We start from the raw sequence: 27,525 nt of genomic DNA, 5'->3' as shown, positions 1-27,525 counted from the left end.
GCTTCGTAACAAACGGCCTTCTTATTGGATACATCTCTCCTCTCTTGTGACTATACTGTTATTCCATTGGTGGATTAGGGAGCGTTGTTTGTTACGTTCTCCCACTCCCACCCAAATTCATACATAATTGTTTAAATCCATAACAAATATCCAGTGGTGGAAAAAATATCCAATTGTCATACTTTAGTAAAAGTAAAGTTACGTTAATAGAAAATGACTCAAGTAAAAGTGAAAGTCACCCACCCAGTAAAATACTACTTGAGTAAAAAAATATATATACTTAAGTATTAAATATACTTAAGTATCAAAAGTAAATGTTTTTCTAAAATATGCTTAACTATCAAAAGTAAAAGTATCAATTATTTCAAATTTCTTATATTAAGCAAACCAGACAGCATGATTAAAAAATATATATATATAATTTACGGAGAGCTAGTTTCACACTCAGACATAATTTACTAATGAAGCATTGTGAGTCTGTTTAGTGAGTCTGCCAGATCAGATGCAGTAGGGATGACCAGGGATTTTCTCTTGATAGGTGTGTGAATTGGTGTGTGAATTGTTTCCTGTCCTGCTAAGCATTCAAAATGTAACAAGTACTTTTGGGTGTCAGGGAAATGTATGGAGTAAAAATTACATTATTTTCTTTAGGAATGTAGTGGAGTAAAAGTTGTCCAAAATATTAATAGTAAAGTACAGATACCCCCCAAAATGACTAAAGTAGTACATTAAAGTATTTTTTACTTAAGTACTTTACACCACTGCAAATATCCATATGTAATGATGTTTATGTTTTATTGTGCCCCATTGCGAAAGCAAGTGGAAGGATGACAGTGCACATATTAAGCAAAACCTGAGCTTTAATCAAATTTCAGAATAGTAAAGTAGTATATCAGTAGCCACCTTCACAGTAGGTGTAGAAGAGTTTATTATGCATTTCTCAATGTCACACACACCTCACCTTCACGTACAGTACCTGTTAATTCTTCTGCAGGAAGAAATAACTGCACTTTTCCAGCGTAGACTGCTGATGCAAGTATAAGAAATGGGTCTGTAGTATATAGAACACAATAGGCCTATATGAATTCATAAAATTTACACCAGAATAGACTGAATTACAAACATCTCTGATTGAAAATGGTGTACATAGCATCACTGTGAATACGATTAATTGTGTTACATTTGCGATGACTTATAAAAGCTGTTTGCCCCCTCCTATATCCCATTGGAGGGTATGTGAGTGGAATAACGCCCTGGTTTTGCTGATCTCTCTGTAGACACAATGTACAGCTTCCTCAATTACTTTATCAGCCACATCAAGGTGTGGCATCTGCTAGTGGCCCGCCCCCTACCGTTCATAATGGCCAAGTTACTGTAAAACAATTTCCTATTCATAGGGGAGAAGAATTATGAAATATCTGTCATGAAAGTAAAAAAAAAAACTTTAATGAATGGTAGAACATAGTTTTTCAGTATTTAGAGTGTAGTGACTATTTGTCCGTTCTATGTTACTTCTATGGAATATTGCATCGCTATCTGTAGAATGCTCTGATGTTACTGCCTTCTGCTGGAGCGGCACTACCCGTGCTGTGATGGCGAGGAAACCCCGTTGACAAGGCACTGCTTTTTCATGACGGTGAGTTTCCCTTTGAGTGTATTATAATTTTGTGATAAAATTTCTAGGAAAAAACACACACAACCTCCTTCCTCCTTTCCTTCGGGGAGGGAAGAGAGTGAGAGTGGAGAGAAATCTATCTGAGACAGAACAGGGACAGTGAGAAAAATATGAGTGGGAGAGGGAGAAGAAGGAGGGGGAGAAGGAGGGGGGAGCAAATTAAAAGTTGCCAAATGGAGATATTGGGTTTCAAGAGGAGTGAGACAGGAGTAAGGGTTTGCCTTCTTTCAGTCGTCTTTATGTTATGCTAATCGAAAAAAACACCTAGGTATCGACACTGTTTAGCCGTGTCAACGAATTCTATCCGACGATTCTAAATAGGCGACAACGGCTAGCTAACCTTGAACAGGCCGATGTTTACAAGTAAAAATCCGCGGTCAAATAGCTAGCCCAAAGAGCTGTTGCTGAAGACTCCGCGCGGTCGTAAATTCCACGATTGAAATATGTCTGTTCAGCCAATCGAGAGAAATCTGACGTTTTGCATTGCATGCTGGCAGATGAGCTAAATAGAAGACAAATGGTAACCTCTGAAGTCTACACCAGCACAGCAGAGAAAGAGCACGTCAGCGACCAGCTAGAGGCTGGGAGGACAGGCTTTTTGTGCTCGAATGCGATTATCATTGTCTGTCGATTCAGTCTATTTTTGGACATAAATCGCAAGCTGTACATCAGCTGGTGGTCTAAACGATGTTTCCAAAGCTTAAAACCGTGGCACGACTGTCGTTGCTAGCTGTTTGTCTGATGGCACATTACTGCTACAATTTGGGAGGGTGTTATTACGATTTCAAAATTAAATTGGAGCTAAATGTGTCTACTATTATTTGGATAAACTGGTTTATAAATTACTCCGACCCTGGCTAGCCATATCGTCTTGTACGCCTACTCCGACCACTAACTTGGTGACTAAGCTAGGTGTAGGGGAGAGGAAACACTATTTTCTGAATATTTTCAATAGCTTGGGCAACTGGCAAGCTAACAACGTTTTAGCTAACTGCTGCTTGTTTTCCACATGCTCAAAATTCTGTGAAATGTGGAAAATTTAACTAGCTAAATATTCCAGGCTTTATTGAGAGTGCATTTTGCCAGTTATTTGACACGTGTAGACATATCCCACCATTTAGTGGTGCTAGCTAATCCTGCCCCTCTGACAAAATAACCCCAATGTTGAAAAGGGACCTCATTAGAGGTTAGCTAGCCGATTAGCCATCGTTAACCTGGTGATGGTGTCGTAGTTGTCAGCAAATATCTTAAAACGGACACACTTGAAGTGATCCTTCAAAGAGCACGTGTATCGGTTTAACTTGTGAAATAAAATATAGTTTTACTGTTTTATTCCTTTTTTTGTTGGTGGAAAGCTGAATATAAAGTTGCACTCTTATCTGCGTATGCTAGCAGATAGCTAGATATCTGGGCTGCTAGCATAAAAACAGGCTAGCAGCCTACATTTTGAAAATACAGCTAGTTGTTTCACAATTCCAAAACGACCAGTTTTATAAATTATTAATCGTGCAATTCCCTACATTGAGCTACTCAATTGTAGCTGAGACATTTTATGACGCATTGCTTTTTTAGCCTTATTAGGCTTGGTTCTTTCTCAACCAAAGATGGTGGCCGAGTCGCCATTTTGTTTTAACGACTGGTTAAATGTGTTCAAGAGCACAATGTTACATCACTGACTTGACACAATGTATCACATTTGTAATTCGACATGACGTCGAATGACAGATACAAAGAAGTCAAAAATGAAAATGTTGCTACAGTTGGACACATCACAGGCCCCCTACAGTGGCATGCCATTTTTCAAAACACCACCTTGTTTAACCTAGGCATTGCATCTCTGAATTAACAAAATACACAGCTTCACCTTGAGAATATTCTAAGGCTACATTTACTGATTTGCTCCTCATTGCTATTCACCACATTATTAACTGTTTTATGTCCCCTTTCACCACGATACAAGGCCAGCATCATTGGAGTTAGTTCTGTGGAATGTTGGCTGTAAAACAAAGCAAATGCTTTGGAAACCTTCAACTCCCAAACAAACAACATTTTAAAGGGAACAGGGTGGAGTTATTTACACTTTGATGACCATTTTCATTTAATGGGAGGTGACAGGAGAGTAGACCAATGTGCAGGAGAAGAGAGAAGGGTAGGGGCGGGAGCTTCACTCTCATTCAATAGGAAAAGGTAGGTGGAGGGATGGGGGCAATACTGCACTTTTAATACTATTGTTCTTAACTTCTCTCTTTCTGTGCTTCTCCCATCTCTCTTTTTCTCCCCTCTTATCTCTCTTGTCTCTCACTCTGCCCACTACTCCATCACAGGAAATAAAAGGTGGTGGTTAATGAATGATTCCATGCTCGCTGTCAGAAAGCTGTGAGTGTTTTATTGCGTCGCCAACTGTTACCACACCAGAGATAAGCATGCAGATACAGTCTGACACACCCACCCACACACACACACACACACACAGGAGGCTGCTGAAGAGAGGACGGCTCATAATAATTGCTGGAATGAAGTGAATGGAATTATATTTAAAAACCATGTGTTTGATACCATTCCATTTTACTCCATTCCAATCATTACTATGAGCCCGTCCTCCCCAGGTGCCTCCGGCCGCCTGTGACACACCCACCCACCCAGCACGTCCTCTGTGTTGTCTCACTGTCTATGTCTCTGCATTACTTTCCGTAACTCTTTTGTGCTCACAAGCATTCATAAGAATTGTTGCAGCAATGTAGAATAGTCAAGAGGGTTTAGAATAAGAGCTCTTATATTGCATTTATGAGCTTTTTAGCATAGTTAGTGTATACAGTTAAAATAGGATATCTCCTCTTATCCTTTCCTCCATTACACCTCTTTCTACTCACTTCACCCCCCCTGTCACTTCATCCCTCTCTCTGCTCTCTCCTCTCCCAGGTGTCATGGATGATGAGGACGATCGCCGTCTTCTGGATATTATAGGGTAAATCTATATAACACATAAATCACAAACACTATCTATAACACATCTAGAAACATCTAACACTAAGGCATTAGTAATGGCAAGTGGAACAGATAAATCTGGTGCCCAGGGGTTACGAATGTTAAATAAAATGCATTTCATTCGGATGTTCTCTGACTCAAGCTCTCTCCCTCCTTCTGTCCTCCAGGGATGTGCAGGCGTTGAATGACTACCTCCACGGCTCCACCAACAAGTCTGTGAGTGTCTCCCCCTCTGGTCTAGTTCATCCATGCCCATTTCAAGTCATAGAATATTAGCACGCTGCTTTGCATACAGGTGAAGTGACGTGTATTTTCTCCCTCAGATTGAGGAGGATGACGTGACGAACGCAGCTTACGGCTCTGCCGGAACCTTCTTCACCAGTAACACTGTGAGTATAAATTAATCTGCACTTCCCTGCTGGTAATAGGTTTATAAACTGATGGAGCCTGCATAGTTATAAAGTGTTATCTTTCTCTCAGGCTGGCTCTAACTCCGGCCTCAAAGATGAAGAGTTTGAGGATTCAGCAGGGGTGGGCCTCCAGCTTTCCAGTAGCCTATCGTTCATTGAGGATGAGCTGGGGGGAGAAGCTTCTCCAGGAGGAATGGATCTTGGCGGAGGAGAGGACCAGCCCTTTGACATCCTGCAGAAGTCTCTCATGGAGGCAGACATCACTGAACAGACTCTGGAACAAGAGGCCATGCTAGACTCCCAACCACCTCCCCCTCCTCTCCCCTCGGCCCCCTCCCCATTCCCCCCCCAGCTGGTCTCGGGGGGGTACGGCAGCGGGGTCACCACATCGACAGCATCGTTTCCCAGTGGTCAGTTCCTCCAGGGCGTGTCCCAGCTGCCTAACGGCCAGGCAGGGGGGCACATCCAGGTGTTGGGGTCCTTTGGTGGGGGAGGGGTCCAACAGATCCTCCTCCGGCAGGGTGGTGGGGTAGGGGGGGCGGTGGGGGGAGTAGCAGCAGGGGGGCAGGTGTTTGCCACCCCCTCCCCAGTGGGCCAGGTGAACCAGGTGGGCTTGCCCTTTAAGAACATCCCCCTGCAGAATATCATCATCCAGAGAGGACCTGGGGGCGCCCAGGCCCTGGTCAGACCTATCCAGCCCAAACCCCTTCAAGCTGGGGCTCAGACAGTCTATAGCCTGGGACTCCAGACCACAACCACCACCATGGTTAACACCGCAGCCCAGGGACACTACACAGCTAACGGCTCCATCCTGGTCCACTCTCCCTTGGGGCAGCAGAACCAGGGACAGCAAGGCCAGGCCAACCTGCCCCCAGGGCAGTACCTGGTCCACCACAATGGCCCCTCAGACCCATCCCAATCAACCCTGCTAGCCAATCAGAACACAGTACAGCTCGTCGCCGGGCAGAACTTCACGGCGACGGCGGGAGGTCAGCTGATCCAGGTGGGAGGCAGCCAGGTGGGAGTAGGAGGAGCCATGACCCAAACATGGCAGAGTTTTCCTGGTACGAACCCTGCCCCAGTCCAGGCGTCATCAAACCAGGGGCGTCTGACGCTGGTTGGAACGGCGACTGGGGTTCGAGGGCAGGTGTCGGGCAGCCCAGTGCAGCGCCTCGTACTGTCTCAGACTCAGAACAGCAGCTCCCTCTCCCCCCTGTCTCTCTCTGGTACTGCCTCACAGGAACAGGAGTACACACAGGTATTAACTACAACTCTCTTCCTCACTTAATTATTACCCTCTTTGTATGCGTTTCTATAAGATGTTTTTGTATTGTTTTGTTCTCCCAATTCCTCAGGACAAGCAGGCTCAGACACAGCTCGTCAACCTCCTTGGAAACAAAGGTTTGTGTTTGTGTTTTTGTGTGTTGTTGTTATAGATGTATATAAAACCCTCTCCTGACTTCTGTTTCTCATTTGTCTCCTAGCTGTGAAAACAATGACCTACATCAGCCAAGACGCCCCGCTAAACACACAGGTATTCTACATGTTATACACTGTGTGTGCGGTCATGAAATGTTGTCAGCTGGTGATTGTCATGCAACTAACTGCCGGTCTCACAATAATTGATTGACCGTTAAGTAACATAAACTGTTTAAAATGTTTAACATATCCAGCTTCCATGCTTTGCTTACAAGCCACTAATGCGGACCTTTGGAACATCTGAATTTTAAAAAGTGTAATAAATACATTTAATATATCCTACACCATCACAATAAATCCATTATTTATTTTAGGCAGGTCTAAATATACATAATGATATGAAGAAAATGTGGCCTATTACAGAAGAACAGAATAGCATATTCTGAGTCGTCCTTATGTTATGCCGTATGGCTGTGGGCTATGCTAGATCATTTAGCAGGCAAGATTTGCTTATAATTTCTGTGGCATTATTTTATAGTAAGAACAATACAATTGAACATAGCTGAATAAAATAGAAAGGATATTTTTCTCAGGGAGTGCGCACATGCGGCTATTCTGTGTTGAGCGGTTAACAAAGAAACAGGTCCTCCTATATGCTTAATTTAGAGTTATTTATGCAACTTTACTTGTGATACAAACGTTGGGCTATATGTTTCGATTTCTAATACATTCTAATGCTGCATGATGCTACTCTAATGATGATTTGAAAAAAGTCACATGAAAGGCAAGCGCAGGCTTTATTGTGCGGGCTGCACACACTTCATCAGTCTCTCATTCACAATTTGACAAGCACTGATAATATTCTCACCCATAAGATTATTCTTAATAACATTTGATTTAGAATGGCCCAGAAAAAACAAAAACATGTCATCCGTAGCCTGCACTTGTCACGCCCTGACCATAGAGAGCCTTTGTTTTTCTATGGTATAGTAGGTCAGGGCGTGACTTGGGGGTTTTCTAGTTATTATTTTCTATGTGGGGTTCTAGTTTAGTTTTCTATGTTGGTGTTTGGTATGATTCCCAATTAGAGGCAGCTGTCTATCGTTGTCTCTAATTGGGGATCATATTTAAGTAGCATTTTTTCCACCTGTGTTTTATGGGATATTGTTTTGAGTTAGTCTAATGTTACACCTCTTTGTTAAGGTTTGTTTCGTTCTTTCTTTGTTGTTTTGTGCGTTTCTAATAAATAATATGTGGAAACCATATCGCGCTGCAGCTTGGTCCGATAATTATTCCAGCGAAAGTGACAGCACTCGAAAAGTGAATGGAGGTTACGTGCAGTTACGTTTTTAATATGCCAGGTAGGATACACTGTTTTTAAAGTGTATTAATGTGCTTAATTTTTAATAATTGAGCAAAAAATATAGCAGCACGAGAAAGCTGGCATCCTCTTTTAAATAGTGTCCAGTCAAAACTATGTTTTCACACGTGATTGAACAATGACTGGGCTTATAAGAACACATGTTTCACTAGGCTCTGTAGGCTATGGGCTCCAACTGTGTTCCAGGGGTCTTGGGACTATAGGCTACGTTTGAGGTTATTTGGCCACATTAGTTGTGATACAAACCTTATAAAAACATATAGGCCCATGGGCTAAGATACATGATGCATGAGATGATTTGAAAAGTTGTGCTGTTTCTGGCCTTAGACTGCACACGCTTGGCATCATTCACAAGTGATAATATTCTCACCCATCAGACTATTTTCAATTTACTCTTGTCTTTACATATATTATTTAGTATATGTGTGAAATTAGTTTAGATTTAGAATGGGCCATTATCATTCACGGAACAGGGGCATGGTCAAAAAATACATGTCATCTGTATTTAAATTGAACCTTTATTTAACTAGGCAAGCTAGTTAAGAATACATTCTTATATACAATGACGGCCTACCGGGGAACAGTGGGTTAACTGCCTTGTTCAGTGGCAGAACGACAGATTTTTACCTTGTCAGCTCGGGGATTTTATCCAGCAACCTTTCGGTTACTTGCACAACACTCTAACCACTAGGCTACCCCGTATGCACTTGAATAGCCAATGGAAGATGCTTTTCCCATGGTTCATTTTCATGCTAGTCAGGTAGGCATGCCCCCCGATTCATAAAGTGAAGCAATGTGCTTGATATTAGGAAAGTTGAGAAATAAATATAGTAGGCCTAGCCTATAGAAAGCGGTTGGGATCCTCTTCTTTTTAATAGTGGCCTATAGAAATGTTGCGAAACATGGGTTTACAGACCTGTGTGTGGTGGTGATGATGATGATGATGTTATTGAAATGTGTCTCTTGTAGGTCAGCGCTCAGAAGAGGCCGGCCCCTCAGCAGCTCACCAGAGGAGGAATGTAAGTAGTGTGTGTGTATGTGTATAGATGCCATATGTGTGTGTGTGCGTGCATGCAGTGCTCTTGTGAAAGTCTACACACCCCTTGCACAGTTTTCAAATTTTGCTGCCTTAAAGGTCCAATGCATCCGTTTTTATCTCAATATCAAATAATTTCTGGGTAACAATTAAGTACCTTACTGTGATTGTTTTCAATAAAAATGGTGAAAAAGAAACAAAATAGCAAGAATGGCTTTCTTGAGTGTTGAGTGTTCCTATATTGTCCAGTCTCCATCCTGACTTAAATCTTCTTAAAATAATCTGAGGCAAGGTTTGAATATTGCTGTCCGTCAATGATTCCCTACCAAATGTACTGAGCTTGAGCAATTTTGACAAAAACAATGGATGTATGTTGCCCTAAGAGTTGAGCAAGGTTGGTAGAATGTTATTAAAAATGATTCACAGTAGAGGTCGACTGATTATGATTTTTCAACACCGATACCGATTATTGGAGGACCAAAAAAGCCGATACCGATTAATCGGCCAATTATTATTTTTATTTTTTTTACAATTTGTAATAATGACAATTACAACAATACTGAATGAACACTTATTTTAACTTAATATAATACATCAATAAAATCAATTTGGCCTCAAATAAATAATGAAACATGTTCAATTTGGTTTAAATAATGCAAAAACAGTGTTGGAGAAGAAAGTAAAAGTGCAATATGTGCCATGTAAGAAAGCTAACGTTTAAGTTCCTTGCTCAGAACATGAGAACATATGAAAGCTGGTGGTTCCTTTTAACATGAGTCTTCAATATTCCCAGGTAAGAAGTTTTCGGTTGTAGTTATTATAGGAATTATAGGACTTTTTCTCTCTATACCATTTGTATTTCATATACCTTCGACTATTGGATGTTCTTATAGGCACTTTAGTATTGCCAGTGTAACAGTATAGCTTCCGTCCCTCTCCTCGCTCCAGGAACACATCGACAACAGCCACCCTCGAAGCAGCGTTACCCATCGCTCCACAAAAGCCGCGGCCCTTGCAGAGCAAGGGGAACAACTATTCCAAGTCTCAGAGCGAGTGACGTTTGAAACGCTATTAGCGCGCACCCCGCTAACTAGCTAGCCATTTCACATTGGTTACACCAGACTAATCTCGGGAGTTGATAGGCTTGAAGTCATAAACAGCTCAATGCTTGAAGAGCTGCTGGCAAAACGCACAAAGGTGCTGTTTGAATGAATGCTTACGAGCTTGCTGCTGCCTACCACCGCTCAGTCAGACTGCTCTATCAAATCATAGACTTAATTATAACATAATAACACACAGAAATACGAGCCTTAGGTCGTTAATATGGTCGAATCCGGAAACTATAATCTCGAAAACAAAACGTTTATTCTTTCAGTGAAATACGGAACCGTTCCGTATTTTATCTAACGGGTGGCATCCATAAGTCTAAATATTCCTGTTACATTGCACAACCTTCAATGTTATGTCAGTCATAATTACGTAAAATCCTGGCAAATAAGTTCGCAACGAACCAGGCGGCCCAAACTGTTGCATATAGCCTGACTCTGCGTGCAATGAACGCAAGAGAAGTGACACAATTTCACCTGGTTAATATTGCCTGCTAACCTGGATTTCTTTTAGCTAAATATGCAGGTTTAAAAATATATACTTCTGTGTATTGATTTTAAGAAAGGCATTGATGTTTATTGTTAGGTACAGTCGTGCAACGATTGTGCTTTTTTCGCAAATGCGCTTTTGTTAAATCATCCCCCGTTTGGCGAAGTTGGCTGTCTTTGTTAGGAAGAAATAGTCTTCACACAGTTCGCAACGAGCCAGGCGGCCCAAACTGCTGCATATACCCTGACTCTGTTGCAAGAGAAGTGACACAATTTTCCTAATTCATGTTAGCAGGCAATATTAACTAAATATGCAGGTTTAAAAATATATACTTGTGTATTGATTTTAAGAAAGGCATTGATGTTTATGGTTAGGTACACGTTGGAGCAACGACAGTCCTGTTTCGCAAATGCGCACTGCATCGATTATATGCAACGCAGGACACGCTAGATAAACTAGTAATATCATCAACCATGTGTAGTTAACTGGTGATTATGATTGATTGTTTTTTATAAGATAAGTTTAATGCTAGCTAGCAACTTACCTTGGCTTCTTACTGCATTCGCGTAACATGCAGGCTCCTCGTGGAGTGCAATGTAAAGCAGGTAGTTAGAGCGTTGGACTAGTTAACCGTAAGGTTGCAAGATTGAATCCCCGAGCTGACAAGGTAAAAATCTGTCATTCTGCCCATGAACAAGGCAGTTAACCTACCGTTCCTAGGCCGTCATTGAAATTAAGAATGTGTTCTTAACTGACTTGCCTAGTTAAATAAAGGTGTAAAAATAAAAAATAAAAACACAGATTTCCGATTGTTAAGAAAACTTGAAATCGGCCCTAATTAATCGGCCATTCTGATTAATCGGTCGACCTCTAACAGCTGTAATGGCTGCCAAAGATGCTTCCACTAAGCATTAACTCTGAGGTATGAACACATGCAATCAATACATCCTCATTTTGCATTTCATAGTCATTTGTAGAATTTTATATAATTGTTTTTTCACTTTGGATTGGTTTTCATTGAATCCTTTTTAGATATAATTTTAAGGCAGCAAAATGTGAAGACTGTGCAAGGGGTGTGTAGACTTTCACTAGCGACTAGATATGCGCGTGTCAGTGGCGTACCGCAGTTTTGCTGGGCACCCCCTTGGGGGGCTGCGAGAGTGTGTGTGTGTGTGTGATAAGTGTACTATGTGTGTCTCTCCAGGATGCTACAGCAGTTGAGGATGGATCATTCGGGGGTTCTGTCACCTGACATCGCCCGCTTCACCTCATTGGATGACGCACTGCACAGACTCCTCCCCTACCACGTGTTCCATGGAGCTCCGCCCAACAGGGAAGAGTTTTCCCAAGGTCAGCTGTTTGTTCACCCGCCGGAAGTGCATATGCGACAGCCCAAAGTCAGACACTAACACGGAGCCCTAACCGTCTGCGCTGGCGCGCCATCGTGCATAGATTTATTTTGTCCCCCCACACCAAAAGCGATCACGACACGCAGGTTAAAATATCAAAACAAACTCTGAACCAATTACATTAATTTGTGTACAGGTCAAAAAGCATTAAACATTTATGGCAATTTAGCTATCTAGCTTGCACTTGGCTTGCTGTTGCTAGCTAATTTGTCCTGGGATATGGACATTGAGTTGTTATTTTACCTGAAATGCACAAGGTCCTCTACTCCGACAATTAATCCACAAATAAAACGGTCAACCGAATCGTTTCTAGTCATCTCTCCTCCTTCCAGGCTTTTTCTTCTTTGAACTTATATGGTGATTGGCATCTAAACTTTCATAGTATTACCACGACGACCTACAACACAGTTTGTCTTTCAATCACTTACGTGGGTATAACCAATGAGGAGATGGTACGTGGGTATCTGCTTCTATAAACCAATGAGGAGATGGGAGAGGCAGGACTTGCACCGCTATCTGCGTCACAAATAGAACTGACTTCTATTTTAGCCCTTGGCAACGCAGACCGCGAGCAGTGTGGGTGCAATAATTGAATAATATAGATTTCTAAATTTATTTTGCAACGCTCGCGCGTGCGACGTGAGCGGTGTAGTCAGGGTATAATGTGGTTTTCCAACAGCAAGGCTCAAATCAACATGGCAGAAATATCTAACCCCCATATCACACAAACTGAAATCATAATATAGTATTGTGTTTCCACATTGTATAATCAATTAGTGAGAGAGAGCCTCAAATATCACATTTATTTGAATATATCCGGCAAACATAAATTCCGGCAAATTGGTTCCTGTTTCAGTCATGTATTTGGTCACGTTTGTGTGGGTAAAACATAAACACCCTAATGATTGGTTGACTATAGAGCCTCCCACAATGCAGGCGATGGCTGCATGGCGCAGTTGGGTAAAAGCAACGTCATTAACTTTGATCACATGATTTTTGTAAAGTTCATGGAGTTGACATGTAGGTGTGACAGGTGTTACGCTGCATGCTTAGCGAGTACCACGTCCTCCTGATTCGGCTCACACTGAGGCTTGAACCCTGGACCTGTGCGTTACTAGCACACGTGACCGCTCTCCTGAAGTGTCTTACCAGTCGGCCCCACTCAAATAGCTAGCTATTTGCTGGTGTAAGTAGGGACACTTCAGGCTGAGGAGTACATTTTATATATCCCATGTGCTACATAGGCGCCAGTCGGACAATTCTTATCCCCAGAATGCAACACTTTGAATGGTGGTGACCACCGATGCTCATCGAGTTGACAAAAGTGATCTGCTCGAGCGCGCCCATTGGGATGGGCATGTTGCAATGCTTTGCTCTCACACAGTCACACAGAGTATCTGCGCTTGTGCACGGGTGCGCTTCATGCTGCTACAACGTGGTAGTTACAGGACCAAAAGAGCTGAGGGTTTAGCCTTGCGCTTCAACGCTCCTGGTTGTTGCGGAAATTGACCCACTACTACTGTTTAGTTCGTGCATCTACGTCATCTCGCGTCATCTCCTTAAATCTACCTTTAAACTTGACCTGACCTATCACCTTATGTATTACTGCCCAACAGAGGCAAGAAGTGACCTCCCAAAAAACTCAAAAACTATACAACACATACAGTTGAAGTTGGAAGTTTACATGTACTTAGGTTGGAGTCATTAAAACTCGTTTTTCAACCACTCCACAAATTTCTTGTTAACAAACTATAGTTTTGGCAAGTCGGTTAGGACATCTACTTTGTGCATGACACAAGTAATTTTTCCAACAATTGTTTACAGACAGATTATTTCACTTATCATTTAAGGTATCAATTCCAGTGGGTCAGAAGTTTACATACACTCAATTGGCTGTGCCTTTAAACAGCTTGGAAAATTCCAGAAAATGATGTCGTGCCTTTAGAAGCTTCTAATAGGCTAATTGACATCATTTGAGTCAATTGGGGGTGCACCTGTGGATGTATTTCAAGGCCTACCTTCAAACTCAGTGCCTCTTTGCTTGACATCATGGGAAAATCAAAAGAAATCAGCCAAGACCTCAGAAAACAAATTGTAGACCTCCACAAGTCTGGTTCATCCTTGGGAGCAATTTCCAAACGCCTGAAGGTACCACGTTCATCTGTACAAACAATAGTATGCAAGTATAAACACCAAGGGACCACGCAGCCGTTATACCGCTCAGGAAGGAGACGCGTTCTGTTTCCTAGAGTTGAACGTACTTTGGTGCGAAAAGTGCAAATCAATCCCAGAACAACAGCAAAGAACCTTGTGAAGATGCTGGAGGAAACGGGCACAAAAGTATCTCTATCCACAGTAAAACGAGTCCTATATCGACATAACCTGAAAGGCCACTCAGCAACTGAAAAAGTGTGTGCGAGCAAGGAGGCCAACAAACCTGACTCAGTTACTCCAGCTCTGTCAGGAGGAATGGGCCAGAATGCACCCAATTTATTGTGGGAAGCTTGTGGAAGGCCACCCGAAAAGTTTGACCCAAGTTAAACAATTTTAAGGCAATACTACCAAATACTAATTAAGTGTATGTAAACTTCTGACCCACTGGAAATGTGATGAAAGAAATAAAAGCTGAAATAAATCATTCTCTCTACTAATAATCTCACATTTCACATTCTTAAAATAAAGTGCTGATCCTAACGGACCTAAAACAGGGAATTTTTACTAAGATTAAATGTCAGGAATTGTGAAAAACTGAGTTTAAATGTATTTGGCTATGTAAACTTACAACTTCAACTGTGCGTGGCTCCTAGCCTCCCCTGCATACAGTAGATAGGCTACTTTCTTTACTAACACTAAAACAAAAACTGAAACTAAATAAAATTGAACTGTTTTTATAATACTTAAGCTAAATAAAAACTAGTAAAGTGGATCTGAAAACTAACTGAAACTAAACCGAATTTCAAATAAAATATGGCAAACTAAAAGAAAGAAAAACTCATTATAAAAACTCAAAACTATAATAACCTTGATTCCTAATGTGATGTGTGGATTTGATAATCATATTTTAGGCTAATAATATAACTCAATCACTGTTTGCAAAAATGCATGAGCACGTAGTGATGTAGAGTAGGCCTAGCCTATGAATACAATTTTATTTGTCACATGCTTCATAAACAACAGGTGTAGACTAACAGTGAAATGCTAACTTATGGGCCCTTTTCCAACAATGCAGAGTTAAAGATAAAAAAATTACAATAATGACCAAAAATAACATGTCATTAAAAATTCAGGGAGTACCAGTACTGAGTCGATGTGCAGGAGTACGAGGTAATTGAGGTAGCTATGTACATATAGGTAGTGGTAAAATGACTAGGCAAGTAGTAGACAGTAGTAGCAGCATATGTGGTGAGTGTGAAAGTGTGAGTGTGTGGCGTCAGTATGCATGTGTGCGCGTGTTATGTGTGTGTGGGCGTATGTATGTGTTGGGGTGTCAGTGTAAGTACAGTCCAGTGTGTGTGCATAGAGACAGTGCAAGAGAGTTAGTGCAAAAAAAGGTAAATGAAGGTTGTCCGGGTAGCCATTTGATTAGCTATTTAGCAGTCTTGTTTAGCTGTCTTATGGCTTGGGGGTAGAAGCTGTTCAGGGTCCTGTTGGTTCCAGATTTGGTGCACTGTAACCGCTTGCCAACAGTTTATGGCTTGGGGGGGGTAACGTTTATCAATCTAATGATCTAATACACTCGTTGATATTGAACAATAGAATATTAGTTTCTATGTTAAAAATTCTACATTTTTGGGTCCATTTGTTGAAATTGAGTAATAGAAAATTGGTTGAAATTGTTTCAATTTCTTATTTTTCTACCTTGTAAAATGTTCTAATTGACCTTTTTTTGACCTGAAAGTTGAAATATTAGTGTGGCTGGAAAATTGGGGTTCATCACTGTGGTTCAATTGGATGCTACCATTTCAGTGCGGGGGAGATTAGCCTTGTCTACACTGTAAAGTGGTAAATTAATGTGGTCCTTGGAGTCTCTCTCACAGTGATTATTTATTTATATATAGCTTATGATTATTGATCATCGTTGATCTAATAAGCCTATTTAGATCAATTATTATTTCAATATATTAAAACAGCGCTTAAAATTAGCTCCTTTGCCTCTCCTCCCACAGACACGTTTGCGTAAAACCCTGCTTCACTCCTCCCACATCTGTTGGATATAATGCAGATAGGCTATAGTCTAATTAACTTTCACTTTCCCACTGTAATATACTATTAGCCTACAGGTTAGGATAATGGGGTGCAAAATAGCAGTGTTGTAGTGAATTTGGAGGGCAGCTCAACATGGGACACATACACACGATCCCAATATACAGTAATTTGTTTCATTGGGTGTGCTCATGTAGCCTACTAGCCTCCAGTCGTTAGAAGGATAGTTGCCATAAAGGGGTAATACTACTGTTAAAGCTGTAATATGTAACTTTTTGGGCAACCTGACCAAATTGACATAGAAATGTGAGTTATAGATCTGTCATTTTCATTGAAAGCAAGTTTAAGAAGCAGTAGATCGGTTCTATGTGCACTATTTCTATGCTTCCAGTTAAGTTTTGCTATTGTGCATTTGACTTTCAGTTTTGTAGACCAGCTTCAAAAATCTGAAAATACAATATTTTTGGTTATTTGGAAAGTTCACAGCAGTTTAGATCGTACAATGATTCTTTACACTATACATTGCTTAGTTAGCCTAAATTCAGTTTGTGCCAAAACATCTTCGCAGTCAGTTTTTTGGTTGTCCGAGAATGCCAAGGGTGTGCAAAGCTGTCATCAAGGCAAAGGGTGGCTATTTGAAGAATCTCAAATATAAAATATATTTTGATATGTTTAACACTTTTTTGGTTACTACATGATTCCATATGTGTTAATTCATAGTTTTGATGTCTTCATTATTATTCTACAATGTAGAAAATAGTAAAAATAAAGAAAAACCCTTGAATTAGTAGGTGTTCTTAAACTTTTGACTGTTAGTACACTGCTCAAAAAAATAAAGGGAACACTAAAATAACACATCCTAGATCTGAATGAATGAAATATTCTTATTAAATACTTTTTTCTTTACATAGTTGAATGTGCTGACAACAAAATCACACAAAAATTATCAATGGAAATCAAATTTATCAACCCATGGAGGTCTGGATTTGGAGTCACACTCAAAATTAAAGTGGAAAACCACACTACAGGCTGATCCAACTTTGATGTAATGTCCTTAAAACAAGTCAAAATGAGGCTCAGTAGTGTGTGTGCCCTCCACGTGCCTGTATGACCTCCCTACAACGCCTGGGCATGCTCCTGATGAGGTGGCGGATGGTCTCCTGAGGGATCTCCCCCCAGACATGGACTAAAGCATCCGCCAACTCCTGGACAGTCTGTGGTGCAACGTGGCGTTGGTGGATGGAGCGAGACATGATGTCCCAGATGTGCTCAATTGGATTCAGATCTGGGGAACGGGCGAGTCAGTCCATAGCATCAATGCCTTCCTCTTGCAGGAACTGCTGACACACTCCAGCCACATGAGGTCTATCATTGTCTTGCATTAGGAGGAACCCAGGGCCAACCGCACCAGCATATGGTCTCACAAGGGGTCTGAGGATCTCATCTCGGTACCTAATGGCAGTCAGGCTACCTCTGGCGAGCACATGGATGGCTGTGCGGCCCCCCAAAGAAATGCCACCCCACACCATGACTGACCCACCGCCAAACCGGTCATGCTGGAGGATGTTGCAGGCAGCAGAACGTTCTCCACGGCGTCTCCAGACTCTGTCACGTCTGTCACATGTGCTCATGTGCTCAGTGTGAACCTGCTTTCATCTGTGAAGAGCACAGGGCGCCAGTGGCGAATTTGCCAATCTTGGTGTTCTCTGGCAAATGCCAAACGTCCTGCACGGTGTTGGGCTGTAAGCACAACCCCCACCTGTGGACGTCGGGCCCTCATACCACCCTCATGGAGTCTGTTTCTGACCGTTTGAGCAGACACATGCACATTTGTGGCCTGCTGGAGGTCATTTTGCAGGGCTCTGGCAGTGCTCCTCCTTGCACAAAGGCGGAGGTAGCGGTCCTGCTGCTGGGTTGTTGCCCTCCTACGGCCTCCTCCACGTCTCCTGATGTACTGGCCTGTCTCCTGGTAGCGCCTCCATGCTCTGGACACTACGCTGACAGACACAGCAAACCTTCTTGCCACAGCTCGCATTGATGTGCCATCCTGGATGAGCTGCACTACCTGAGCCACTTGTGTGGGTTGTAGACTCCGTCTCATGCTACCACTAGAGTGAAAGCACCGCCAGCATTCAAACGTGACCAAAACATCAGCCAGGAAGCATAGGAACTGAAAAGTGGTCTGTGGTCACCACCTGCAGAACCACTCCTTTATTGGGGGTGTCTTGCTAATTGCCTATAATTTCCACCTGTTGTCTATTCCATTTGCACAACAGCATGTGCAATTTATTGTCAATCAGTGTTGCTTCCTAAGTGGACAGTTTGATTTCACAGAAGTGTGATTGACTTGGAGTTACATTGTGTTGTTTAAGTGTTCCCTTTATTTTTTTGAGCAGTGTATATATACAGTATTTGTATTGACTGTAAAAACACAAGCAAATTAGCTTCAAGTGATTTTAATTTCAGAAATCTGTTCCAAAGTATTCCCACACATAGTAGAGAGAGAGACACTCAGTGGACAGTTTTTTAAATTACACAACCCTGTTCACGAAAATGGTTAGCTCAGAACAGCATCTCAGAATGCACAACTCGTCGGTCCTTGTCACGGATGGGCTGTTATAGCAGGCGACCACACTGAGTTCCACTCCTATTAACTAAAAACAAGAAGAAGCACGTGATCACCAAAACCGGATAATTGAGGAGTGGAAAAATATCTCCTGGTCCGACAAATCCCGGTTCCTGTTGCGTAATGCGGTTGGCAGAGTCAGGTTTTGGCGTAAACAGCACCAGTCCATGGCCCCATCCTGCCTGGTGTCAACGGTACAGGCTGGTGGCGGTGGTGTAATGGTATGGGGAATGTTTTCCTGGCACACTTTAGGTCCCTTGATACTCGTTGAGCAATGTTTCCACTCCCCGAAGAATTTGGGCTGTTCTGGAAAAAAAAGGGGGTTCCGACCCGGTACTAGATGGGTTTACCTAATAAACTGGCCACTGAGTGTATGTGATCATATTCAAATATGTAAGCAAGCTTTAAAATGATTATGTTTTAGTCAAATATTATATCTGTTTGGGCTTCTTGCGGTCAATTTGCAGTCTACAAGAAAAAATCATCCCGCGGCTGAATCTAGTTGATGATCCCTGAGAAAGGCTATATTGTTCATTAAATTAAGTTGCGAATTTTGATAACTAAAAGACAGATTAGAGTCTTTTCATGTCTTCTCTTCACCGCAGCGTTTCCCAAACTTGGGCCCGGGGACCCCAAGGGGTGCATGTTTAGTTTTTTGCCCTAGCATTACACAGCTGATTCAAATAATCAAAGCTTGATGATTAGTTGAACATTTGAATCAGCTGTGTAGTGTTAGGGCAAAAAACTAAACGTGCACCCATTGGGGTCCCGAGGACCGAGTTTGGGAAACACTGCTTTACAGCAATAGTTTGGAAAGAAAATAGCTATGTTTTCCTGTAATTGTATTTTGAAATATTGCAATAGGCCTATGCCTGGCTGGGCCTCTCTACTTTTCACTGACAGTCGAAACTCAACAATCATCTATTTGGTATTTGCCGTGTGCGCTGCCCAAATTGTGGGCCCTTCCGCTGGAGGCAATGTGATTTTAAAACAATCCACAGCTTATTTTTTTCAAAGAAGACTTTTTTCATAATCCTCTGTGGCCAAATCATGCATTCTGGTGTCGTAGCCTGTTTTTTATGTTTTAATTAATTTATGTAATAGACTAATTAGGCTTAATAATTTTGGCAATTGAATTCAATATACTTTAGGGGAAGCTTAGCCATATGCCTTTGTTGCCCGAGAGTACTAAATCAACCCTTGCTCACCAGAAGTGTCTTTAATGACAGAATGAATGCTTCAATCTAGTTTACATTGTTAAGGTTTTTCATCTCTCATTCTCTCACGCAGCTAAGATGTTTAAGGACTGGGGACAAAATGCTATTTTAAAAAAAAAATAACAAATTACATCAGTTTAACCGGTTTTAAGGAAATTAAAAGCTGTGAAAACAACCAAATATGTTTCTGATAAGATTTCAGTTCGTCTTGGATGCATATTTTATGTGGTTGAAATACTATCGTCTTTTATGGCGCTGATAAAGATAGCACCTTTTACAGACGGTCCCTATCGCGCATTCACATTCTCTCAAGAGGCTGAATGAAATGAATCATATTTCTCCACTCCTGTTCCCGAGTCAAAATGTAGATTTTGTAAATGAATTGGAATAGTGTCTCACGATCATTACACAGAACGTAGCTGCCACTGCAATCATCCTCTTCTACCACTTCACCAAATCTTCCCCAGACATCATGCTACTGTTCTGACCCTCCTATTTATTTTCAACTCTACATTTCGCAGCTTTTCTCTTATTGAATTAAACTCAGACTTTTTGTCTCAGTGGATTGACGTTAACTTTTTCTGCCCAAGTTCCCAAAACATTTGGCAATTGGTGTGTATTTGGTAAACTTAGTTAGTCCCTAAATAAATAATGAAATAAAAACCTCAATGTAGCCTATAGATATGAACTGCTTAAGAATGATACATTTATGGATTTTTAATGCATTGTTTTCTCTTTATTCAACCCGCAGTGGATGATGAGTTTGAGTCGATGGCGACTCAGGTATTGAAGAGGACCCAGGTCATGATCAACAAATACAGACGACTGCTGATGGTGGAGGCTGAGGTGAGTATACACACACACAATTATTTTTGAATCTTTGAAAAGTGTTGTGCTAACAGGAAGTCCCTTCCCCTCCCTGCAGCGCTCCAGTCCCTCCTCAGAGATGGTGATGATTGACAGGACCTTCAACCAAGAGGAGCGCCAGAACCTGACACAAGACAAACGTATGATACTGGTGGACCCAGGTGAGGAGGCGGGACTTGGCAGGGGTGTGGACCATTGAAAAAGTGTGAACCATTATTTTTTCTCATCATCTTTCTCTCTCTCTCTCTCTCTCCCTCCATAGATGGCTTCTTGGAAGAGTTCTGCTGTGGGGTGAAGACATCTCCCGTCTCTCTACCCTGCCTCCCCTTGGACCTTCTCTCCTCCCCCTCATCCAGCCACGGCGGTAAACAGACAGGGAGGGGGGCGACCACAGACCCCCCTTACAGGACAGACCCCCAGTCGGGCTATGGAGACCCGGGGGGAGGAGGGAGAGGAGGAATAGACTCTTTTAAGAGTATAATGGACCTGAGGAGGACTCAACATAGCAACTATGGAAACAAAGCTGCCTCTAGCAACAACAGCAACTATCACCATGGCAATGTGGCTGCTACTGCCACAGAGCCGGTGTCGACAGAGCCGGTACAGACTCAGTTCCTGTCTCACCTGTCCTCCTCTCACCCCCAGGCCCCCCTGCCCCTCCCTCCCCCCCTGCCCCTCCTGCCCACCCTGCCCGACACAGACTCGGTTCTAGAGGCAGCTGTGAACAGCATTCTAGAATGTTAGACAGACAGATTTGACAGACGGACGTGCCACCATTCTATCTCTCCATCTCTCTCATCCTCCCATCCTTTGCCCCGCCGGCTCATTCTTGGGGCTACATGTTTGTTATTGTTTATTTTCTTATTTTGCTCTCCCATTGTCAGTCCTTTTCAACCAGCTCTGAGTTAGTTACAGTCATAGAAATATAATCTAGATCATTTTTCTATGGTTACAGTACTATGGTTACTGTAGGACAGCCAGGGGTCATGACCTGTGTTACATCATGTCCTGTTGGGTGTGAGCCGGAAGAAGATATCAACCCCCTGAACCCCAACTTTAGCCACGTGCAATTATGCTGAAGTTTAGGGAGGAAGAAGATGATGATGATGATTCTGTGCCTGAGAAATTCTATGTTGTCCTTCAAATGTTTACATGAAGAAGCCTTGTAAGAAATGTCCTTTCATTTTTGCACCTGACATTACACATCTTCACACACTGAGTATACCAAACATTAGGAACACCCTCCTTTTTTCCCATGATAACAGCCTCAATTCGTCGGGGAATGACTCTATAAGGTGTCGAAAGTGTTCCACAGGGATGCTGGCCCATGTTGACTCTAATGCTTCCCACAGTTGTGTCAAGTTGACTGGATGTCCTTTGGGTGGTGGAACATTCTTGATACACACGGGAAACTGTTGAGTGTGAAAAATCCAGCATCATTGCAGTTGTTGACAGAAACCGGTGTGCCTGGCACCTACTACCATACCTCGTTCAAAGGCACTTACATTTTTGATCTTGCCCATTTGTACTTCTGAATGGCAAACATACACAATCCATGTCTCAAGGCTTAAAAATACTTCTAACCTTCATCTACACTGATTGAAGTGGATTTAACAAGTGACATAATGAAGGGATCATAGCTTTCGCCTGGATTCACCAGGAAAGAGCAGGTGTTCTTAATGTTTTGAATACTCAGTGTATAATACCACAGTCATTTGATGGATTTGACAACTACAAGAAATATGTTATTTTTCTGTTTTATACTTCAGTTTTCATAGTCAAGCCAGAGAGACTCACTCACACTCTGAGTGTCTAACTACTAAAGCAGCTTTTGGTTTTCTGTCAGTTTTTGAAATGTATCTTTGACATTTTTCTTATGTACCTTAAAGGTATGTGATGCCCCTCCGCGTGCGCACACACACACACACACACATGTTTTGTTCTTCTATCCTCGTGGTGACCTAAAATTAATTTCCATTCAAAATCCTATTTTACCTAACCTTAATCCCTAAACACTTGTGTTCGGTCTGCGCATGTGACAACGTTTGATTTGAACTCCTAACCCCTAAACCTTATTCTAACCATAATGGTAACCATAACCCTAAACCTAAAATAGCGTTTGTCCTCATGTACCCACTAGGGAGAATTTTTCATTTTTTTTACAATCCTTGTGGGGACTTTTGGGGATTTTAGTTCCCCACAAGGATAGAAAAACCAACCCACACATCAAACACACACATTTTGTTCTATCTTCATGGGGACCTAAAATTAATTTCCATTCAAAATCCTATTTTTCCTGACCTTAACCTGTAACCCAAACCCTAAACCTAACCCCTTACCCTAACCCTAATTGTAAGCATAACCCTAAACCTACCCTCTAAGCTCAAAATAGCATTTGTCCCCATGGGGATGTGGGAAATGTCCCCACGAGGGAGAATTTTCCTTGTTTTACTATCCTTGTCCCCACAAGTATAGAAGAACCAAGACACACACACACACACACACACACACACACACACACACACACACACACACACACAAGTGTATTGGTGTTGGGGGGAGCTAACTCCTCAGATTGAGGGAGAAATGTTACGACATGTTTATCTTTTTTTTATTTCGATTAGATTTAGTTACTTTTTTAGAAATGAAACATCACTATTATTTGTGTTGTTAGTGATGTGTGTCCCAGCGACGTCAACACGCAACCATGGCAATGTCTCGCTGTCATGTGATCCAATGACCCTGGAAGGTATATATGTGTATATATATGTATGTCCACTCTCTGTGTACGTGTGCTGGTGTGTTTGTATGTTTGTTGTGTGTGCGTGTGTTCACTCACCCCGGAGGAATGTTACTCGTTCCCTAGCACACTTAGTTTCCCCTCCTCCACTCTATCCTTCTCTCCCTCCGCACAGTTGAGAGATGAGAGACAAGTGTATGTAAACTATGCTTTTAAACTGACTGAAGGAACAGGCTGAAGGCCTTAGATAGAGAGAAGGAGAACACGTCACTGCCTGTTTGTCAGTTTGTCTTGTGTCTGAGTGAGTAAGGGATTGAATGGTCGTGTTCTCCTGCTCAAACGTTGCATACATCAACCAATGGTTGCGTGCCACGTCATTGACTGTGCTGTGACGTCGGGCACCAGTAAGGTCTTCATGTGCCAGCGGTGTCTGAGCAGAGGAACACAACCACTGGGTGTGGCCTTCTCAGCCCTGGTCCTGAGGACCCCTGTGTCTGCTGGTCGACACTCAAATGACACACTATTCCCCATATATTTTTACCCAGAGCCTATGTAACTATGTAACTATGTGACTCAAAAGTAGTGGACTATATGGGAAACGGGAAGTAATTTCACACAGGAGTGTCTTGAGGGGTTGAGGTACTAGGCTATGCCCTTTCCGCCAAGGAGAGCAATACATTTCTACTTTCTTGACCCGTTTTCACTGTTGACTTTCTTTTGGTCTGTCTCACTATCTACATGATTTGTATAGGGTTTTTTTGGTATAAAAAATGAAAACGTGAAACATAAATATTTATAATTTTTTGTAAGGAAAACCCCAGAGGAAAAACACGAGAAAAATGAAGTTCTTTTTTATTCTGTTGGCTTTGAAGTGTTCCAAGAGAAATTGTTACAAAATACTGTCAGTTGTTCATTTCTAGTTTGTGTGTTTACTACAACAGCAAAAATAGGTCAATAATAAATTCATTTTGAATACAATCATAAACTGGCTCAGCCTGATTGATTTAATACATTCTCCAACAAATGTATTATTGGTGGTAGTTTAGACATTCAGTTTGTTGTGGGGTCCAGTTTAAACTCATACTGCTGGTCATTATTTCACATTCAATTCATTCAAGGCACCACAGACTTACAACGTAGCATGTTGCTGGTATAGCGAAATCATGAGCCATATACAAAGACAGTCCAAGAGTGACAGAGGGCAGGTGGACAGGCTTGGGAGCCCTTCACAGGTTCTGGTTTCACTTCGTTGCTGTTCACACAACAAGTAATCTTAACTAGTCCTAGTAATACAAGTGCTGTTGAAGTATCCTTCCCTTTCATCACAACAGAAAAAAAAAAAAAAAAGCCACATAAATACTTCAGATATATACTGATACACTAAGTGACCAAAAGAATGTGGACACCTGCTAGTCGAATATCTCATTCCAAAATCAGGGGCGTTATTATGAAGTTGGTCCCCCCTTTGCTGCTACAACAGCCTCCACTCTTCTGGGAAGGCTTTCCACTAGACGTTGGAACATTGCTGCGGGGACTAGCGTCCATTCAGCCACAACAGCTTTAGTGAGGTTGGGCACTGATGTTGAGCACTGATGTTGAGCGATTAGGCCTGGCTCGCAGTCGTCGTTCCAATTCATCCCCAAGGTGTTCGATGGGGTTGAGGTCAGGGCTCTGTGCAGGCCAGTCAAGTTCTTCCACACCAATCTCGAGAAACCCTTTCTGTATGGACCTCGCTTTGTACACGGGCATTGTCATGCTGCACCAGGAAAGGGCCTTCCCCAAACTGTTGCCACAAAGTTGTAAGCACAGAATTGTTTAGAATGTCATTGTATGCTGTAGCGTTAAGCTTTCCCTTCACTGAAACTAAGGGGCTTAGACCGAACCATAAAAAACAGCCCCAGACCATTATTCCCCCTCCACCAAACTTTAACATTTGCACTATGGTAGCACATTGAGGTAGTCACCTCATACAAGTACTTGGGAGTATGGCTAGACGGTGCACTGTCCTCTCAGTACATATCAAAGCTGCAGGCTAAGGTTAAGTCTAGGCCTGGTTTCCTCTATCGTAATCGCTCCTCTTTCACCCTAGCTGCCAAACTAACCCTGGTTCAGATAACCATCCTACCCATGCTAGATTACGGAGATGTAATTTATAGATCGGCAGGTAAGGGTGCTCCACCAATGCTCCTTATAGGACACATCACTGCACTCTATACTCCTCTGTAAACTGGTCATCTCTGTATACCTGTTGCAAGACCCACTGGTTGATGCTTATTTATAAAACCCTCTTAGGCCGCACTCCCCTTTATCTGAGATATCTACTGCAGCCCTCATCCTCCACATACAACACCCATTCTGCCAGTCACATTGTGTTAAAGGTCCCTAAAGCACACACATCCCTGGGTCGCTTGTCTTTTCAGTTGGCTGCAGCTAGCGACTGGAACGAGCTGCAACAAACACTCAAACTGGACAGTTTTATCTCAATCTCTTCATTCAAAGACTGTTACTGACAGTTGTGGCTGCTTTGCGTGATGTATTGTTGTCTCTACTTTATTGTTCTTTGTGCTGTTGTCTGTGCCCAATAATGTTTGTACCATGTTTTGTGCTGCTGCCATGTTGTGTTGCTACCATGCTGTGATGTTATGTGTTGCTGCCTTGCTATGTTGTTGTCTTAGGTCCCTCTTTATGTAGTGTTGTGTTGTCTCTCTTGTCGTGATGTGTGTTTTGTCCTATATTCTTTTATTTTTAATCTCAGCCCCTGTCCCGGCAGACGTGTTTTACGCGCTACGCACTTCAGCACTCGGCGGTCCCGTTCTGTGAGCTTGTGTGGCCTACCACTTTGCGGCAGAGCCGTTGTTGCTCCTAGACATTTCCACTTCACAGTAACAGCACTTACAGGGCAGAAATTTGACAAACTGACAAACTGGGAGCATCCTATGATGGTGCCACGTTGACAGTCACTGAGCTCTTCAGTAAGGCCATTCTAATACCAATGTTTGTCTATGGAGATTGCATGGCTGTGTGCTCAATTTTATACACCTGCCAGCAACGGGTGTGGCTGAAATAGCCGAATCCACGAATTTGAAGGGGTGTCCACATACCTTTGTATATATAGTGTATATATAACGTCTAGGCTAGAAGACATGAAACTGAAATTAGACTTTTTCGCTCAGCACCTTAGTGTTGCCTCTTTCACATTCTCCCACCTCTCACAGACGATTCTATGTAGAGAACTCGCCATAGCTTCAGCTCTTCTAGCCTTTATTTCCAGGTAACACGAGACTACAGCTCTGCACATCTTGTCTCCACCACTAGGGGCTCCGTCCTTGAGTGACAGAGGTTTCCCCTTAGTCTGACCCTTACCGCCAGGGCTCAGTGGTACTTCCTCCAGCGATCATGCTCTATAGAGGGGAAACGCAGTCATTAAAGAAAGATTTTCTTGAAAGAGTTTGAATTGACAAACACATGCACACACTTACTGATGTGTGGGTAGCTGCAGGTGTAGCTGAGGATGCAGTATCCTGCGAGCAGCATGGCCACTCCTCCCATTCCACCTGTCCTCACGTCTATATACAGTACCTCCCGTAGTACCACTGCTATCCTAGAGAGAGATAGAAAATGACAGTTGGAAGTGAGCTATATCTTGGGATAATCAAAAAGATACTGTGTGAGTGAGTGTGTGTGAGTGAGTGTGTGTGCGGGGTGTCCTATCTCTGTGCAGGGCCAGTATTCCCTGTATGGGGTTGACGGGAGCTCGGTTAGCGATCAAGCCAGGCAGTTCCTTCAGCCTCACCTCCCCTAGAGACAGTGCACCTGCAACTCATCATCTCTTCTACAGGGAGTAGGGGTGTCAAAGGTTAACGGTGTTAGCCAGTCTAAATAAAGTAGGACTAGACAAACACTACTGACCCATTATCCTCTGCTCAGTGCCGTACTTCCTGGTGTTGAGTGGCGCTCTCTC

At 42.4% G+C, this 27,525-nt stretch overlaps 1 protein-coding gene across 3 annotated transcripts; it reads left to right on the top strand.

The window, feature by feature from the left end:
* Positions 1 to 1,408: 1,408 nt before the first annotated feature.
* On the top strand, positions 1,409 to 24,549 carry LOC139580844 (BRD4-interacting chromatin-remodeling complex-associated protein-like). 3 transcript variants are annotated; one of them, XM_071409906.1, is made up of 13 exons: positions 1,409 to 1,636; positions 4,000 to 4,051; positions 4,595 to 4,640; positions 4,828 to 4,876; positions 4,984 to 5,049; positions 5,141 to 6,328; positions 6,426 to 6,471; positions 6,555 to 6,604; positions 8,840 to 8,889; positions 11,707 to 11,852; positions 20,709 to 20,803; positions 20,883 to 20,985; positions 21,087 to 24,549. In XM_071409906.1, the coding sequence occupies exons 2-13, from the start codon at positions 4,024 to 4,026 to the stop codon at positions 21,566 to 21,568; spliced, it is 2,349 nt and encodes a 782-aa protein (XP_071266007.1). In that variant the 5' UTR covers positions 1,409 to 1,636; positions 4,000 to 4,023; the 3' UTR covers positions 21,569 to 24,549. The 3 variants fall into 3 exon arrangements, with proteins under 3 accessions (XP_071266007.1, XP_071266008.1, XP_071266009.1); XM_071409907.1 differs by lacking the exon at positions 1,409 to 1,636 and adding an exon at positions 1,740 to 1,884; XM_071409908.1 differs by lacking the exon at positions 1,409 to 1,636 and adding an exon at positions 1,891 to 3,862.
* The last annotated feature ends 2,976 nt before the right edge of the window (positions 24,550 to 27,525 follow it).

This window comes from Salvelinus alpinus, chromosome 7 (assembly GCF_045679555.1).
Source record: "Salvelinus alpinus chromosome 7, SLU_Salpinus.1, whole genome shotgun sequence".
Lineage (NCBI taxonomy): Eukaryota > Metazoa > Chordata > Actinopteri > Salmoniformes > Salmonidae > Salvelinus > Salvelinus alpinus.
This window is presented reverse-complemented; position numbering and strand designations above follow the sequence as displayed.